At 38.4% G+C, this 13246-nt stretch overlaps 1 protein-coding gene across 1 annotated transcript in view; it reads left to right on the forward strand.

Annotated features, from left to right (window-relative positions):
• LOC139719148 (fibrocystin-L-like) overlaps positions 1-13246 on the forward strand; it is a 133620-nt gene that overhangs the window by 43551 nt on the left and 76823 nt on the right. The window contains exons 7-12 of the mRNA XM_071630582.1: positions 2658-2711; positions 4135-4208; positions 4955-5068; positions 6200-6301; positions 7807-7951; positions 10000-10231. Coding sequence (XP_071486683.1) covers positions 2658-2711; positions 4135-4208; positions 4955-5068; positions 6200-6301; positions 7807-7951; positions 10000-10231 — 721 coding nt within the window. The remainder of the gene's footprint in view (positions 1-2657; positions 2712-4134; positions 4209-4954; positions 5069-6199; positions 6302-7806; positions 7952-9999; positions 10232-13246) is intronic.

Genomic DNA, 13246 nt, shown 5'->3' on the forward strand with positions numbered 1-13246 from the left:
TAAGATATTGTGATTGGACCAAAGTTCTCGCTGCGCCGCCCGCCGCCCGAGCGATTATCGTGAAGTATAACAGGTGTATTGGTGTTGATAAAAGGCGAGGCCTACACGTTGATGTAGTGTAGGATTTTTGCCTGGATATCAATCACACGACTAACGGACTACGGTACCCAGTTAAAGCAGGAGATCAAGATGATGATCGAGGAGATGATTCCAAATCCATGGTTTGATCATCAGGGAGAGGGGAATCTCTTCCCAGGAATCCCATCTGTCTGCAGTCTGATGTGTTCAGATACTTTCAGAACTTTCCAGCTAGGCTCAGGACTGAATTTGTTGAATGACCCTGTGACTGTGTAACGTTAGTAGAAGGTCTAGTACCAGGGGCTGCTGAATGCAAGTCTTTGACGCGGCTTCTATACCAAGTGAACCAAGGAGCTATAAAGGATCCTATAGAAACAACTGGGCGTCATCACAGGTAATTCAGATACTAGTACGCAGGCCCACGTACCCACCGTGCGCTGGAAATAACCACCGGGCACCGTTGGTTGGGGTCGCCGCTGCTAGCCCGACGACGTCTAGACGCCTGGCGAAGCACGGTGTCCCGTTCCCGCCGCGCAGCAACAGGGCAGGGCTGTGTAAACTGAGCTGAGGCCAGCCCAAACGCGAAGCGTTCTGTTTAATTATGTGAAGGAGCGCTCCGGGGTTAGGGCCTAGGCTTTGTATAGATCTGTGCTTAACATTATTTAGGCTGGCAATTCGAGTGTTAGCGGGGTTATTCAAAGACCTACAGTTCACTCCTGGCCCTGGACCAACCAATAGCAATGACAGACTAAATGTTCGCAACACACTGACCAGTCTGCATCCATTACTGTCTCTCCACAGCAGACGATGCAACACACTTCAAAGAAACGCACATTCCTATACACATCACCTGCATCACCAATCATTCATAAGTCCTAGTCCCCTGCTATACCAGGGGTGTATCCAGGATTTTTTCTGGGGGGGGGGGGGGTCGTAATCAAAATTTTTGGACCTTTTTTGCGAGAGAGCGGAGCGACCGAGCGGGGGAGGGGGTGTCCCCCCTCCCACGGTAGGGAGTTTTTGAACTTTATATCTTAAAATGGGGCCATTTGGTGCATACAAAAGTTACTTTTTGGGCATGGCAGTGCGGCTTAGAAATAAGGTATGGCATCGAAATTAAGTACGAAATTTACGAGGTTTTTGACAATTTGCTGGAACACCACTTGGTCACTTTTTTTTCTTGATTGTATATAGGGTAAAAAGCCCTCCAAAAACAAAAATGTCTCTTACAAAAAGTGGACCTTTTGAAAATTTGGGGGGGGGGGGGGTCGTACGACCCTCCCGACCCCCCCCCCCCCCCTTGCATACACCCATGCTATACTTTACAGTAATAAGAAACATCAAGGTGTTTAACTCCTGCTAACTCATGAACTAGTCCCATCAATTGCCTTTTAAAAGCATTACATCAAGGCCGTACGTGAAGTGTGTTTCAGCTTTTCAGAATTCATAGAATACTCTTACATCCTGTTTCCCTCTTTTATTGTACCACTTCAGCACCACCCTGGGGGACTGCTGCATCCAGTGAAGATGTTTATTCCAAACTCAAAACTTACACGACGATTATTGTAATAATATCATTTAACACATGATGGTTGTTACAGAGTACAGTTTGTGAAATGGTCCGATACACTTTACACCACACGGAACAAAGTTTAAGTTTGTGCCTGCTCTTCAGAGAGTTGTGTACATTGTATAGAGATGCAAATTTCGCTGTAGTATTGTACAACTTCTGCTGAGTAAGTGGAGTCCACCATCTGGTGTATTTTCGCACTGTTTGGCGGGTCTGGTGTTGTGTATGTACAGTGCCATATAAAATAACTACATACACACCTAAGTGCAGCTAAAAAACAGCATTCCCCCTTCTATCAGAGCTGGAGTTTCTGTACCTCCTGCCTGAAACTGTCAGCAGAGGTACATTTGATGAGGGCTTTTGGCAGAGAGTTCCAAAGCCCTATGGAGTCAGGAAAGCTAGGGGTCAAAGAGATGTTATAGTCATATCGTCAATGTTTTCTTTGTGGTTAAAATGTGACTCAACCACTTGGAAGTGGTAGAGTGATCTGTGACACTTGTGTGAAGAGGTCTGGGAAGAAAGTTTGTTGAAATAAAGTATGATTGACAACTTTAGGTGACTCCCATGAGAAAGTCCTTTGGACAAGCAGTTTTCTTTCTATAAAAAAATATATCTGAAGGAATAAAGTATAAAGATATCTAGATGGCAATTTTTGGCCCTGAATTTTTACTTCCTTGTATCCGAAATTTCATTTTAGAAATGTATGTATGTTAAATGGGAGTGCGCTGTACTTGTGTAGTGAAAATGAATTAGAATAAATGAAAGGGAAATTAAAAGGGGAGGAAGAATCATGAATGCAGGCTGGTTGGGTGATAGGGCCATACCACAAAGCAGTCTGAATAGAATAAACCATGTTTATAGGAAGATGAGGAGGAGTGAAGTTTTGGGATTTATTTTGAAATATTGATAAATTATTGATTCATTTCATTATGAAACCATGAAATATATTTTTGTGTAAATATGACTTTATAGAAAATGTCATCCTGAAAGCTTCCCCCTTGTTTTGCAGGGTAACATGGGGTCCATCTACGTGTGATCCGATCGACCCTGAAACCGGAGAGCCGTGAGTTAATATACCATTTTCTCATAAGTGTCTAGAAAATTCTTTGCTAGCCTATGTTTGCCTTCTCTGAATGTTTGAGAGAGAAAATAAACAGAGACATGGTATGTCATGCGTTCGAGGTTCAAAGCATTGTATCATTGATGCTACTTTTAATGTTACAAATGTTTTCCAGAGATATGATACTAACAAAATAATGGGAAACAGTTCAGGTATTGATGAATTTAACAGTTGTATATTTGCTTGTTTGTTAGTTGTTGTTTTTATTTATTCTACTTGTGAAGTCAAAACAAAATACGGTGTAGAATAATGTCTTTGAAACAAATTTTTACAAAACATAATTAAATTGCATCCATCCAAGCAAACAAGAAGTATAATCTTGTGTAATGCTGTACAGCTCAAGTGTTAATTGTTTTATTTGTCAGAAAAAGCAATACATAATTGGTTCAGCCAGGAAGTAACAACAGAATGTGTTCCTATGTTTTGGGGATATATTTTTTTCCCCTCAATATTTGCTCTTCACAGGACAAACTTAAAATTTTGTGTGTACATTGTCTATTGTTAATGTCCATAACCAAAGCCTGAATTTCAGTGTAATATTTCTCCTTTTTGTAATTGCAGTTAAAGCCTGTATATAACAATAGCATGACTGGACAGGTTGATTTAATTTTTGTGAAAAAAGTAAGAAAAAGTGATAATGAGTTCTAAGTAAAAGTCTGAACTCACATGATTAATTCATTTTCTTTTTTGGAAAGATTAAGATTTCTCATTAAAGTTGGTGTACTGAAAAAAAAAAAATGCTGTTGGCTGTCTTTTTAATGGCGCATAGTCCCAGTGTTGTAAAGGGCGCTGTTGATGATACTGCCCATCACCATTAGCATTGATATGGAGATTGCCGAAGTTGAGCTGTCATCAAGAGTAAAGTGCATAGGTGTTGCTAGGTAATGTTGCCTTCGTTGTCTTCTCTGCGCATCACGCAGTCTGTAGTAATGCCAGGGTGCGTGCATATGTGCTTGTTATTATCACATCACAAAAGAAGTTTGCTGAAGCTGTCATCCCCCTCAGCCGAATCATGAGCCGAACTGTGATCAGACCACTGACTGCAGTGAATCGAACTTCTTTGGACTCGGGGAAATGGGCCAAAGTGTAAGCCCTAAAAAGGAGTCGATAGAGTAGGTCTCTATAGGAAACTTGCGCCGTGCGCCCTAAACCACCGGGACCATGTGCCTTTAAAATTGATTTTTTTAGCAATTAAATTGTGGAGAAACTTCATGTAGTTACAAGTTGTACCTGTACTCTGAATTTTAAGTGACATTGCAACTTGATATTACTAGAATAGCAGTATTTAAAGTCAGCAGTATAGTGTATTGTTACTAAAGGAGAATTCACTTCAGTTTTCTTTTTCTTAAATCATTTTCAAATGAAGGTATCGACTTGAGTTTAGAGAGGGCAATACTGCGTGGGCATACATTGCTTGTTTGCCAGAGTCCAACGTACCAGGCAAGTCACTACACTCCTTTATTTAGATTGTAAGATAACCTTCATTGATTTTCAGACCCATTCTGTTGCTGACATATTGGTTTAAAATTCCTTATTCAGATATGTGAAAAGCTGAATTTTGTTTGGAAATATGAATGTTGTCATTTGGTTTTTAAAAGTAGTGGTCTTCTTTACTGTGGATCAGTTTGCAAAGCCATCACACTTACCGTTCTTAAATATTGCTGTTTGTCATACATGAAGGTGACAGTTAAATGATGTTGGTATCAATTCTGGTGGTACGATGTACAAGCAATAATATTATTGCTATTATTATGATAACATAAGTAAATCTTTCATTTTCATGTGAGTGACTATTTTGATAATATTGAAATGATAATGATAATCATATACTACTATTACTACTACTACTACTACTTCTACAGACTAAAGTAGTGATTATCTAATTATTCTTCCTATTCTGCTTCTTGTAATCATCATTATCATTATCATTATCATCATTATCATTATCATTATCATTATCATTATCATTATTATTATTATTATTATTATTATTATTATTATTATTATTAATCATAATTCTATACCTTTCTGCACAAGGCATACCTTTTCTGAGAAGAGAATTCTCAATTTTTTCTGTGAGGAAGAAAAATGACTGACATTCAGCAGATTACTTACTTGTACCTCACATTGACCTGTATTAATACTTTAATTGTAGAGCTCTGCCAACCACATCTCTCCTTTTGTAGGATCGTGGCCAGTTAGCCTCAAGATCTCGGGACAGTATGGCTACGCGACACCTCAGCGGCAGACCTACCTGGTGAATGGGAAGGACGAGAGATACCACTTTCAACAGTATCCTGGTAAGGCATGATAAGTTTTAAAGCGAAAATCAAGTCCAAATATAAGTTGGTCTGATAAGAAAAAATGAAATATTACCAGTTCAACAGTATAATTTTGATCAAAATCGGATGAAAAATAAGGAAGTTATGACATTCTGAAGTTTCCCTATTTTTTGGGGAAGCATTTCTTGGATATGCAAATGGAAAAGTAAGCATGTCACCCCCTCACAACTTGCCATATAGTTTGTACATAAAATCTTGAAATTTCCAGTTTTTCATTCAAACGCAATTATGCCCGAGGTTCAAATCATCATATATCTTAAACTGATCATTATTCTGAAGTTATTCAACCAGGAATAACATCATGACGTCAATGACAGAAACATTAAATTTTGGTCATTTTTTTTTTTGGTACATGATCAATGGAAAATTGTGAGGTTATGACATGGTTATCTCACTCATTTGCATATTCATATCCATTGTATAAGGACTTTTGCAGAAACTAGCAAAACTTCAAAATGTCATAACTTCCTTATTCTTCATACGTTTTCAGTCAATCTTTTCCTGTTGAACTCATAAGATTTTACTTTTCTTTTAATCAAACTAATGTATATTTGGACTGGATTTCCCCTCTAAACTTCTCTCTTGATGACCCACTAGATGCTGGTTCCATTCATTGTTTGAAGAACTTTAGTCACCTTGGGGAAACATTGTATGATTAAATGGTTGCTGTTAACCTGATGTCAACCATATCCCTGGTAATTTTTTTTTTTTTTTTGGTACACATATTGCAGGGGATTGCACCGCTTGAAGTTCTTTGTACCAACTTTGCAGAAATGTGTATTATGATTTCCAACATCATACTTAGTGGTACTACCAGCATCAAATTTCTGTGCTGTTACAGTATGTCAAATAACATTTTACAGTATTTTTATCCTAAAGTATTGCTGTAATGGAGATAAATATCATAAATGGCTGCCAAGCAATTTGCTCTATTTCTTTCAACGTGGCTTTTTTTTTGGGGGGGGGGGGGGGAGGGGGCATGAGACTGTGTAGTAATTGGCTGGCTAACAAGACTCGATCCTGACGAGATTTTCTGTTAAAAGAATGCAGGTATTTAGTACCTTTATGTTCTCTATTATTTTGTCACAGAAATTACTGACATTTCTCCCCGAGTTGGGAGCACAGAAGGTGGTACGGAACTTACTATCACTGGAACAGGTTTCATACAGGTTGACTTTGTGAAAGTTGGAGGTGAGTTGTGGAATATTATTTTCAGTAGAACAACACAAGTTTTCTTTAAATTTTGTGGGATTTGTTTTGGTTTGTTTTGTTTTGCCTTTTTTCCCTGATGGTGCAAAAAAGGTTTCACCAATATTCTTCTCATATTGCTCATATCATCAAAAATACTTTCCTATAGTACCCAAATGTTGTGTGAGCGTGATCAAATTATGTAAGTGCTTTTTTAGTTGATGCCATTTCCCAAAATTGGAAATTTGCAAGCTTCTGCCTTTTACTTGCAAGGTGCATGTCCAGTGTGGCAATCTAATGTACTGCGTTGACAGGAGAAAGGGAGGTTTTATATTTTATATATATGGTTGGGGCACCACCTATCGGCAGGGCACCTTCCCATCGGCACCCTGCGTATCATGGTTGTTTGCGTATAGAACGAAAAGGTACGCGCGGGATTAAGTGTCATTAGCTATAAAGACAGTAAAAACAAAGAAACGAAAATCAAACTCAAACAAACCAAGCTAAAAATTACACATCCGCTCAGTAACGATGCATGGCTGTGAAATTCACGTGTATTACATGTACCTATGGCCTGTGAAATTCACGTGTATTACCTATGCTGTGAAATTCACGTGTATACCTATGGAGGGGAGGGGGTGCCGATCGCAAGGTTCCCTTTTTAGCTGCGCGAAGAAAACCGAACGCACGCACTAAAATTGCGCTATTTTAAAACAGAGATTCATAATCAACGAGACGGTCACGACATTCAAAACTGCAGTATTTATGGCATATTTGAGGTAAGAATTAGGCGGATTTGTGTTATATTTTTAGAATAAACAAGCTACAGATACTTAGGGTGACGATACGTGGTACCCCTAACCCTACATGTAACTTTGGGAATATCAGGATGAAAGAAGTGTTCACATGAAGTGGTTGTTAGATTGATGAGCGAAAAGAAACAGAATTGATCTCTTCAATGAATTTCACTTAAAATCCTGTGGAATCTTGTACAGATTATCTTTAGCAGAAAGTGCTGATAGGGTCTATTGAAGTAGGCAACTCAAGTATTGCTGGACTAGATATGTATTAAAGGCCCAGTTTACCACTGAGAGTAGTGATTTAAAAAATGTTCGGGATATCACATTTGATGCATATGTGTAGGTCAGTTGTATCAAAAAAATCCTATCATATAAGAATTTTGCAATAAAACCTGAAATATAAGGAGATCCATTTTGTATCACTATTTCTCTCACTAAACCATAACTATTTGAGTACGTTGATTTTTGTGTCCACACGGTACATAACTACAAGTGGGACCCCCAGCGGCTCGATTTTTATTATAACCGTTGTTCACATTTTGTGAATTCAATAATACTTGAAATCATACTAATTAAAAAATTTACCCTGGTCGGTTCTATCCCTAACTCACATTTTAGAACTATTTTGAAGCACTGATGCTGGATTTTTAATTCATCTGCAAATAATAAATTATGCCTTTAAGGAAACAAAATGTCTTTCTTTCTTAGGTGTGCCTTGTGAAGTGGATGCTGAGTCTGTTACCGCCACCAAGTTGAAGTGCCGCACCGGCCCTGCCCCATCAGATTCCCCACTCTTCCCTGGTAATCGGGGTCTAGTGAGAGAGGTGTTGCTGAATCAGAGATATGCCAATAGGTAAGTTGATCTACACATGATATGATTACAGGAATTGTGTTGTTTTATATGTAATACATACAATATATGTAAATATGCGGTATGTGTAAGTGTGAGGTGTGTCAACGTCTTCTTTACTTGTGAGGTACAATGTGTAGATGTCATAAGTGGTGTAAGTGTGTGAATAAAGGATGACCCATCTGATAGCATACTGAGTAGCTCTTCTACACTTTTTCTTTTGTCATGCTTTTGGCCTTTCTTTCCTGTAATTACAGCAGTGCTTGGCTTTTCAGTGTCACCCATTGTATTGATATGTATATACATATACATGTGAATATATATCATAATTAAAAGAATAAATATAGATATTGAAAAAAAAAATATTATTACAGTAGGACCTCGATTATCTGGTCATGTTGGGCCGGCGGGCGTCCGGATAATCAATTTGGCCGGAAAAGAGAGATATTTTCTGAATACAGCACTTTCTAGGATGTCATGCTCGTGATTTACACATGTTACCAATTTACAGACATTATAATTATCTGCATGGCATTGGGTGATTTCAAGTTCTGTGCTAGTGCTAGTGCTAGTGCTATCTCAGCACTAGCACCAGCGATAAAACCGAACTTGATATCATGTCGGTGTTGGGAGTTGACCTCAAAATTATGACGTATTTCTCGTTGCTGGTGCTGGGCTTGGTGTTAAATGTCGTCTGCTGAACTGAGCTCTGCGGCATGTGTTGGCGATTTATGTGCTTTTTCCTCATTGACTAACACTAGCCCCAGGGAATATCATTTTCGTCATTTCAAGTTCGGGGCTGGTGTTAGCGTTGCCGTGTGAGACTTGTATTCACGTCCATGATAGATGCGCATTTTATGTGCAAAGTCTATGCCTATGCAGTGGTTGCCCACGTAACGTACATGAACACTCTCGACATGGCTTTATAGATCTGAGCCTAAGAGCAAAATTAGGATAACTGTGTTTTAAAGGACAAGTTCACCTTCATAAACATAAGGATTGAGAGAATGCAACAATATTAGTCGAACACATCAGTGAAAGTTTGAGGAAAATTGGACAATCGATGCAAAAGTTATGAATTTTTAAAATTTTTGTGTTGGAACCGCTGGATGAGGAGACTACCACAGCTTGTGAGTCATTTGCGTACAACAGTATAAAGAAAATGTATAAGAAAATTCAACATATTTTCACTTTTTTCGCATAATAAAAGAGCACTTGACTTGCCTCTTTCTAAAGGCAGGGGGAATAATATTACCCATAACATTTGTCGGTAACGAGTCAGGGAAATGTGTACTTTTTTCAAAAGATGGAATTTTGTAAAATTCTCTTTATATTTTCCTTATATTGTTGTATGCATGTGACATCGTACACTGCAGTGGTCTTCTCATCCAGCGGTTACTGCACAAAAACTTCAAAAATTCATAACTTTTGAACGGATTGTCTGATTTTCCTCAAACTTTCAATGATGTGTTCTACTAATATTGCTACTTTCTCTCAAACCTTATGTTTATTAAGGTGAACTTGTCCTTTAAAGAAGGGATGAAATTTGAGGTATTTCAATCAGTCTTCCTCGTTATGTGTCTTAAACTAAGCAGTCATGGCTACATCTTTTTATATTTGACATATCGTCTCCCTAACTGACATGAAAGTTACAGTCTGCTGCAATGATTGGAATATGTCCTGTCGTGTATTTGCACGATAATGGTTGAACATGTGTTTGTTTTGAGTGAGATTTAGCACTGAAAAGACATTAAAATGTATAAAAAAAAAGATATCAGCCATTCAATGTCCAGATAACAGAGAATTTGGATAATTGACTGGATAATCGAGGTCCTAGTACCGTGTATATGTATATATATACACATATTTCACTAAGTCTGTAAGGTCAGGGTTTCAATCCGAATTCACATTGAACACTATTCAGAGGAAATCCAAATCCAAACACCAGCTTTTTCTACGTCTATATACACATTTGTACCTGTACCAATTTGGTCACAAATTCTTTGACTGATTGCTTTTTGTGTTTGTACACTTTTCGCTTCTGCTTCAAGACAAAACCTTCACACCCTAGATTTTTCAAACGCCAGTGACCCCAACTATCGATATGAAGGAATTATTCCTCATGGTGGCACCACAGAGCAACCAGAGGCGGGTCCCGACCGCTTTGCTTCTCGTCTCACTGGATACTTTGTGCCCCCACACGATGGCGACTATACTTTCTATGTGCGTGGGGATGACTATGTGCAGTTTTGGCTTAGTAATTCCTCCAGTCCTGATGATGTGGTAAGTTGATATCATCATCATCATCATCTAAGACTTTTTTTTTCAATGGTCCATTGTTGATGTCACTGTTGCTGTTACTTTTCTACAACTCAACATTGTTATTACCCATGATTTTTTTTATGCCTCCGCCACAAAGTGGTGCTGGAGGCATTATATGTTTTCGGGTTGTCCGTCCTTCTGTCCATCCGTAATGAATTTTGTGGACAGCGTAACTAAAAAACCTTTTGGGGGTATCCTAATGAAACTTGGCATGTATGTGTATTGGGGGTGGACTTGTGCCTATCAACTTTAAGGTGCACATGCTCATGGTCAAAGGTCAAAAGGTCAAGGTCAAATGTTTAAAATTTCACTATGTCCCCTATATCTATGCAATGCCTAAAGATATTTTCTTGAAACTTAGTGTATACATGTATTACCCAATTAAGATTCTCTGGTGAAAGTTTGGAGTCATGAGGTCAAAGGTCAAAAGGTCAAGTAAAAATGTTAAAATTGAACTTTTTTCTCCATATCTTGGAAATTGTTCAAGGTATCTTCATGGAACATAGCATTTGTGCATGTACTGACTGGCAGTGATTATCTAGGGAATTTGGGGTTAAGGGTCAGGGGTCAAAGGTCAATGGCAACACTTAAAAATTTTACTATTTCCCTCGTATCGCAATGCCATCAGGATTGTTGTTGTTTTAAACTTGGTGCATGCATGTATAACCCAATAGAGATTCTCTGGGAAGTTTTTTTTTTTTTTTGCCAAAAAGGTCGAAGGTCAAAGGGTCAAAGATCAAGTAAAAGTGCTGAACTTACTTCTTCCTCCATATCTCAGAAATGGTTCAAGTTATCTTGAAACTTAGTACATAATCATGCATGTTCTGCCTGACAGTGATTCTCTTATGAATTTTAGGGTCAAAGGCCAGATGAAAATGGTAACAATTTACTATTCAATACAGAAATTGCACTTTTTCTCCATACCTTGAAAATTACTCAATGCATAAACTTATGAAAGGGTCAAAGTCAAGTTAAAGTCCTTAAATCCCCAAATACATGCTCTCCTATTCATCCTATTAAACCTAGGTCAAGGAAGGTGAACATTCAACACATTTGTAACAAATGTGTCATGTTAATATTTTGCCAACTTTGTGAAAATGTAATCACACATTGTCCACGTGTACTATAGACCTATTAGGAGAATCATGCATTATGGCGGAGGCGTACCAGTCGCCAAAGCGACATTTCTAGTTTATTTCTTTATTACCTCCGCAAATGGAGGAGGATCATTGATGTTTGGTTTGCCTCTTTGCAAAATAACTCAATAAGTTGAGAACGGATTTAAATGAAACTTGCAGCAAAAGTTTGATTTGATTTGATTTAATGTATTGATTCCTGTATTATCAACATACATGTATACTTGGGTGACCCGCACCTCGTCATAGTTAATGTTTGCGCATATTTGAATCACATTTCGCCACTGAAATTCTTTGAAATTCATCTCACATACGGGAAAAATGCTGAAATTTCCAATGGAATCACAAGCTCACTGATCGATAACGAAAATTTGCAGCTATCGTCGTCAAACGCGAACGATGCGAAAAAGTTGCGCGCTAGGGAAGGGGCCCGCAACTCATCACCTGCGCTCCCATAGACAAAGCACGTAAAAGACGTGTGCGGGTGACTGTGATGCTCCCATAGACATACACGTAAAAGATGCGTGCGGGGACAGTGGTGATACTTTACACGTAGTGTCCTATTCCGATTAAAATGTCAGATTTTCGCGAAAAACTGTTTGGTTTTCACCCAAATGTGCTTGGTTGTGGTAGCCCTGCCAAGTTTCAAGCGTACTGAACACAGTCCCGGGCATAAATTTTTGTTTAGTGCGCTTAAAACAATTTTAAGCGGGGTGACGGTATTCGGGCCCCTGACGAGGTGCGGGCACCTCACTATACATGTATTTATACATACATTGTTGGAGCCATACATAAACATCAGTTGTTAACAAAATATTATTTCTTCATTGCCTTTATACAATGTACAGCAGAAACGTATCAGAAATACAACCGTACAATGAATAATACAGTAGGGCTACAACTTAAGCGTGGCTTGATTTGCATGCAGCCCTTGTACATGATACACATATAAAAGAATAGGAGGGAGGGATGACTTGCGTAGAGATAGGATAGTAGAAAGAAGAAAGGGAAAGGAGAGGTCTGTCTGCTTTCACTAAAGGCTTACACAAAGTTAGTTCACCTGGATCACTGATCAGTAAGGCATGACAAAATATTTCTCACAGAGGTACAGGTGAACAGTTACAGTTCATGGTTGGTTACATGATTACATAATAGATGAAATGCGATGATACTTCTACCTTGGAGGTCCCTGCTTCTATGAAGAAATTTCCTGTATTATACACTAACAATGACATCGAAATTACTGATAGCGAAAAAGTAACATTGTTTTTACAGCTTTCCTAAAAGAATACAAGGACCTTAAACTTCGAATTTCAGAAGGAAGAGAGTTCCAAACATCGGGTCTGGTGTGTCTGATAGATTTTAGAGCCATCACTGTTTTACGATTATATAAATGAAATTTATCAGATTGTCTCATGGGATAAGAATGTATGTCCTTGTTTAATTGAAATAGAAGAAAGAAGATGGCAACTGACCATTATTTACGTGAAAGCGAAAGTTGATAATAACACAAGGAACAAATAATTATATTCTGGTAGTGATCTGAGAATGTTTATGGATTTTTGATTCTTTTAAAATCTTTTGGCATATAAGGTCAATGAACTTGGGGTTCAAGCTGTACGTGCTGGAGATTTACATACCCACAGTAAAGCGCATGCTGTGCTTGGGCGAAGTGCCAAGCAGTTCAAGCTGATGATGTAAACAAAAGGCTTCTACTCTGTATAGGAAAACTGCATGCGTGTATGGGTGGAAATGAGGTCTGCACTCTCCAAGTGCTTTTCTAGTTGGAATTATAGCAATTACTGTAAAATGAGGAATGTTCGCCTGCATTTTAATTTCG

Source organism: Diadema antillarum, unplaced genomic scaffold (genome assembly GCF_040938485.1).
Source record: "Diadema antillarum isolate AM-2024a unplaced genomic scaffold, OU_Dant_1.0 scf00000105, whole genome shotgun sequence".
NCBI classification, from domain to species: domain Eukaryota; kingdom Metazoa; phylum Echinodermata; class Echinoidea; order Diadematoida; family Diadematidae; genus Diadema; species Diadema antillarum.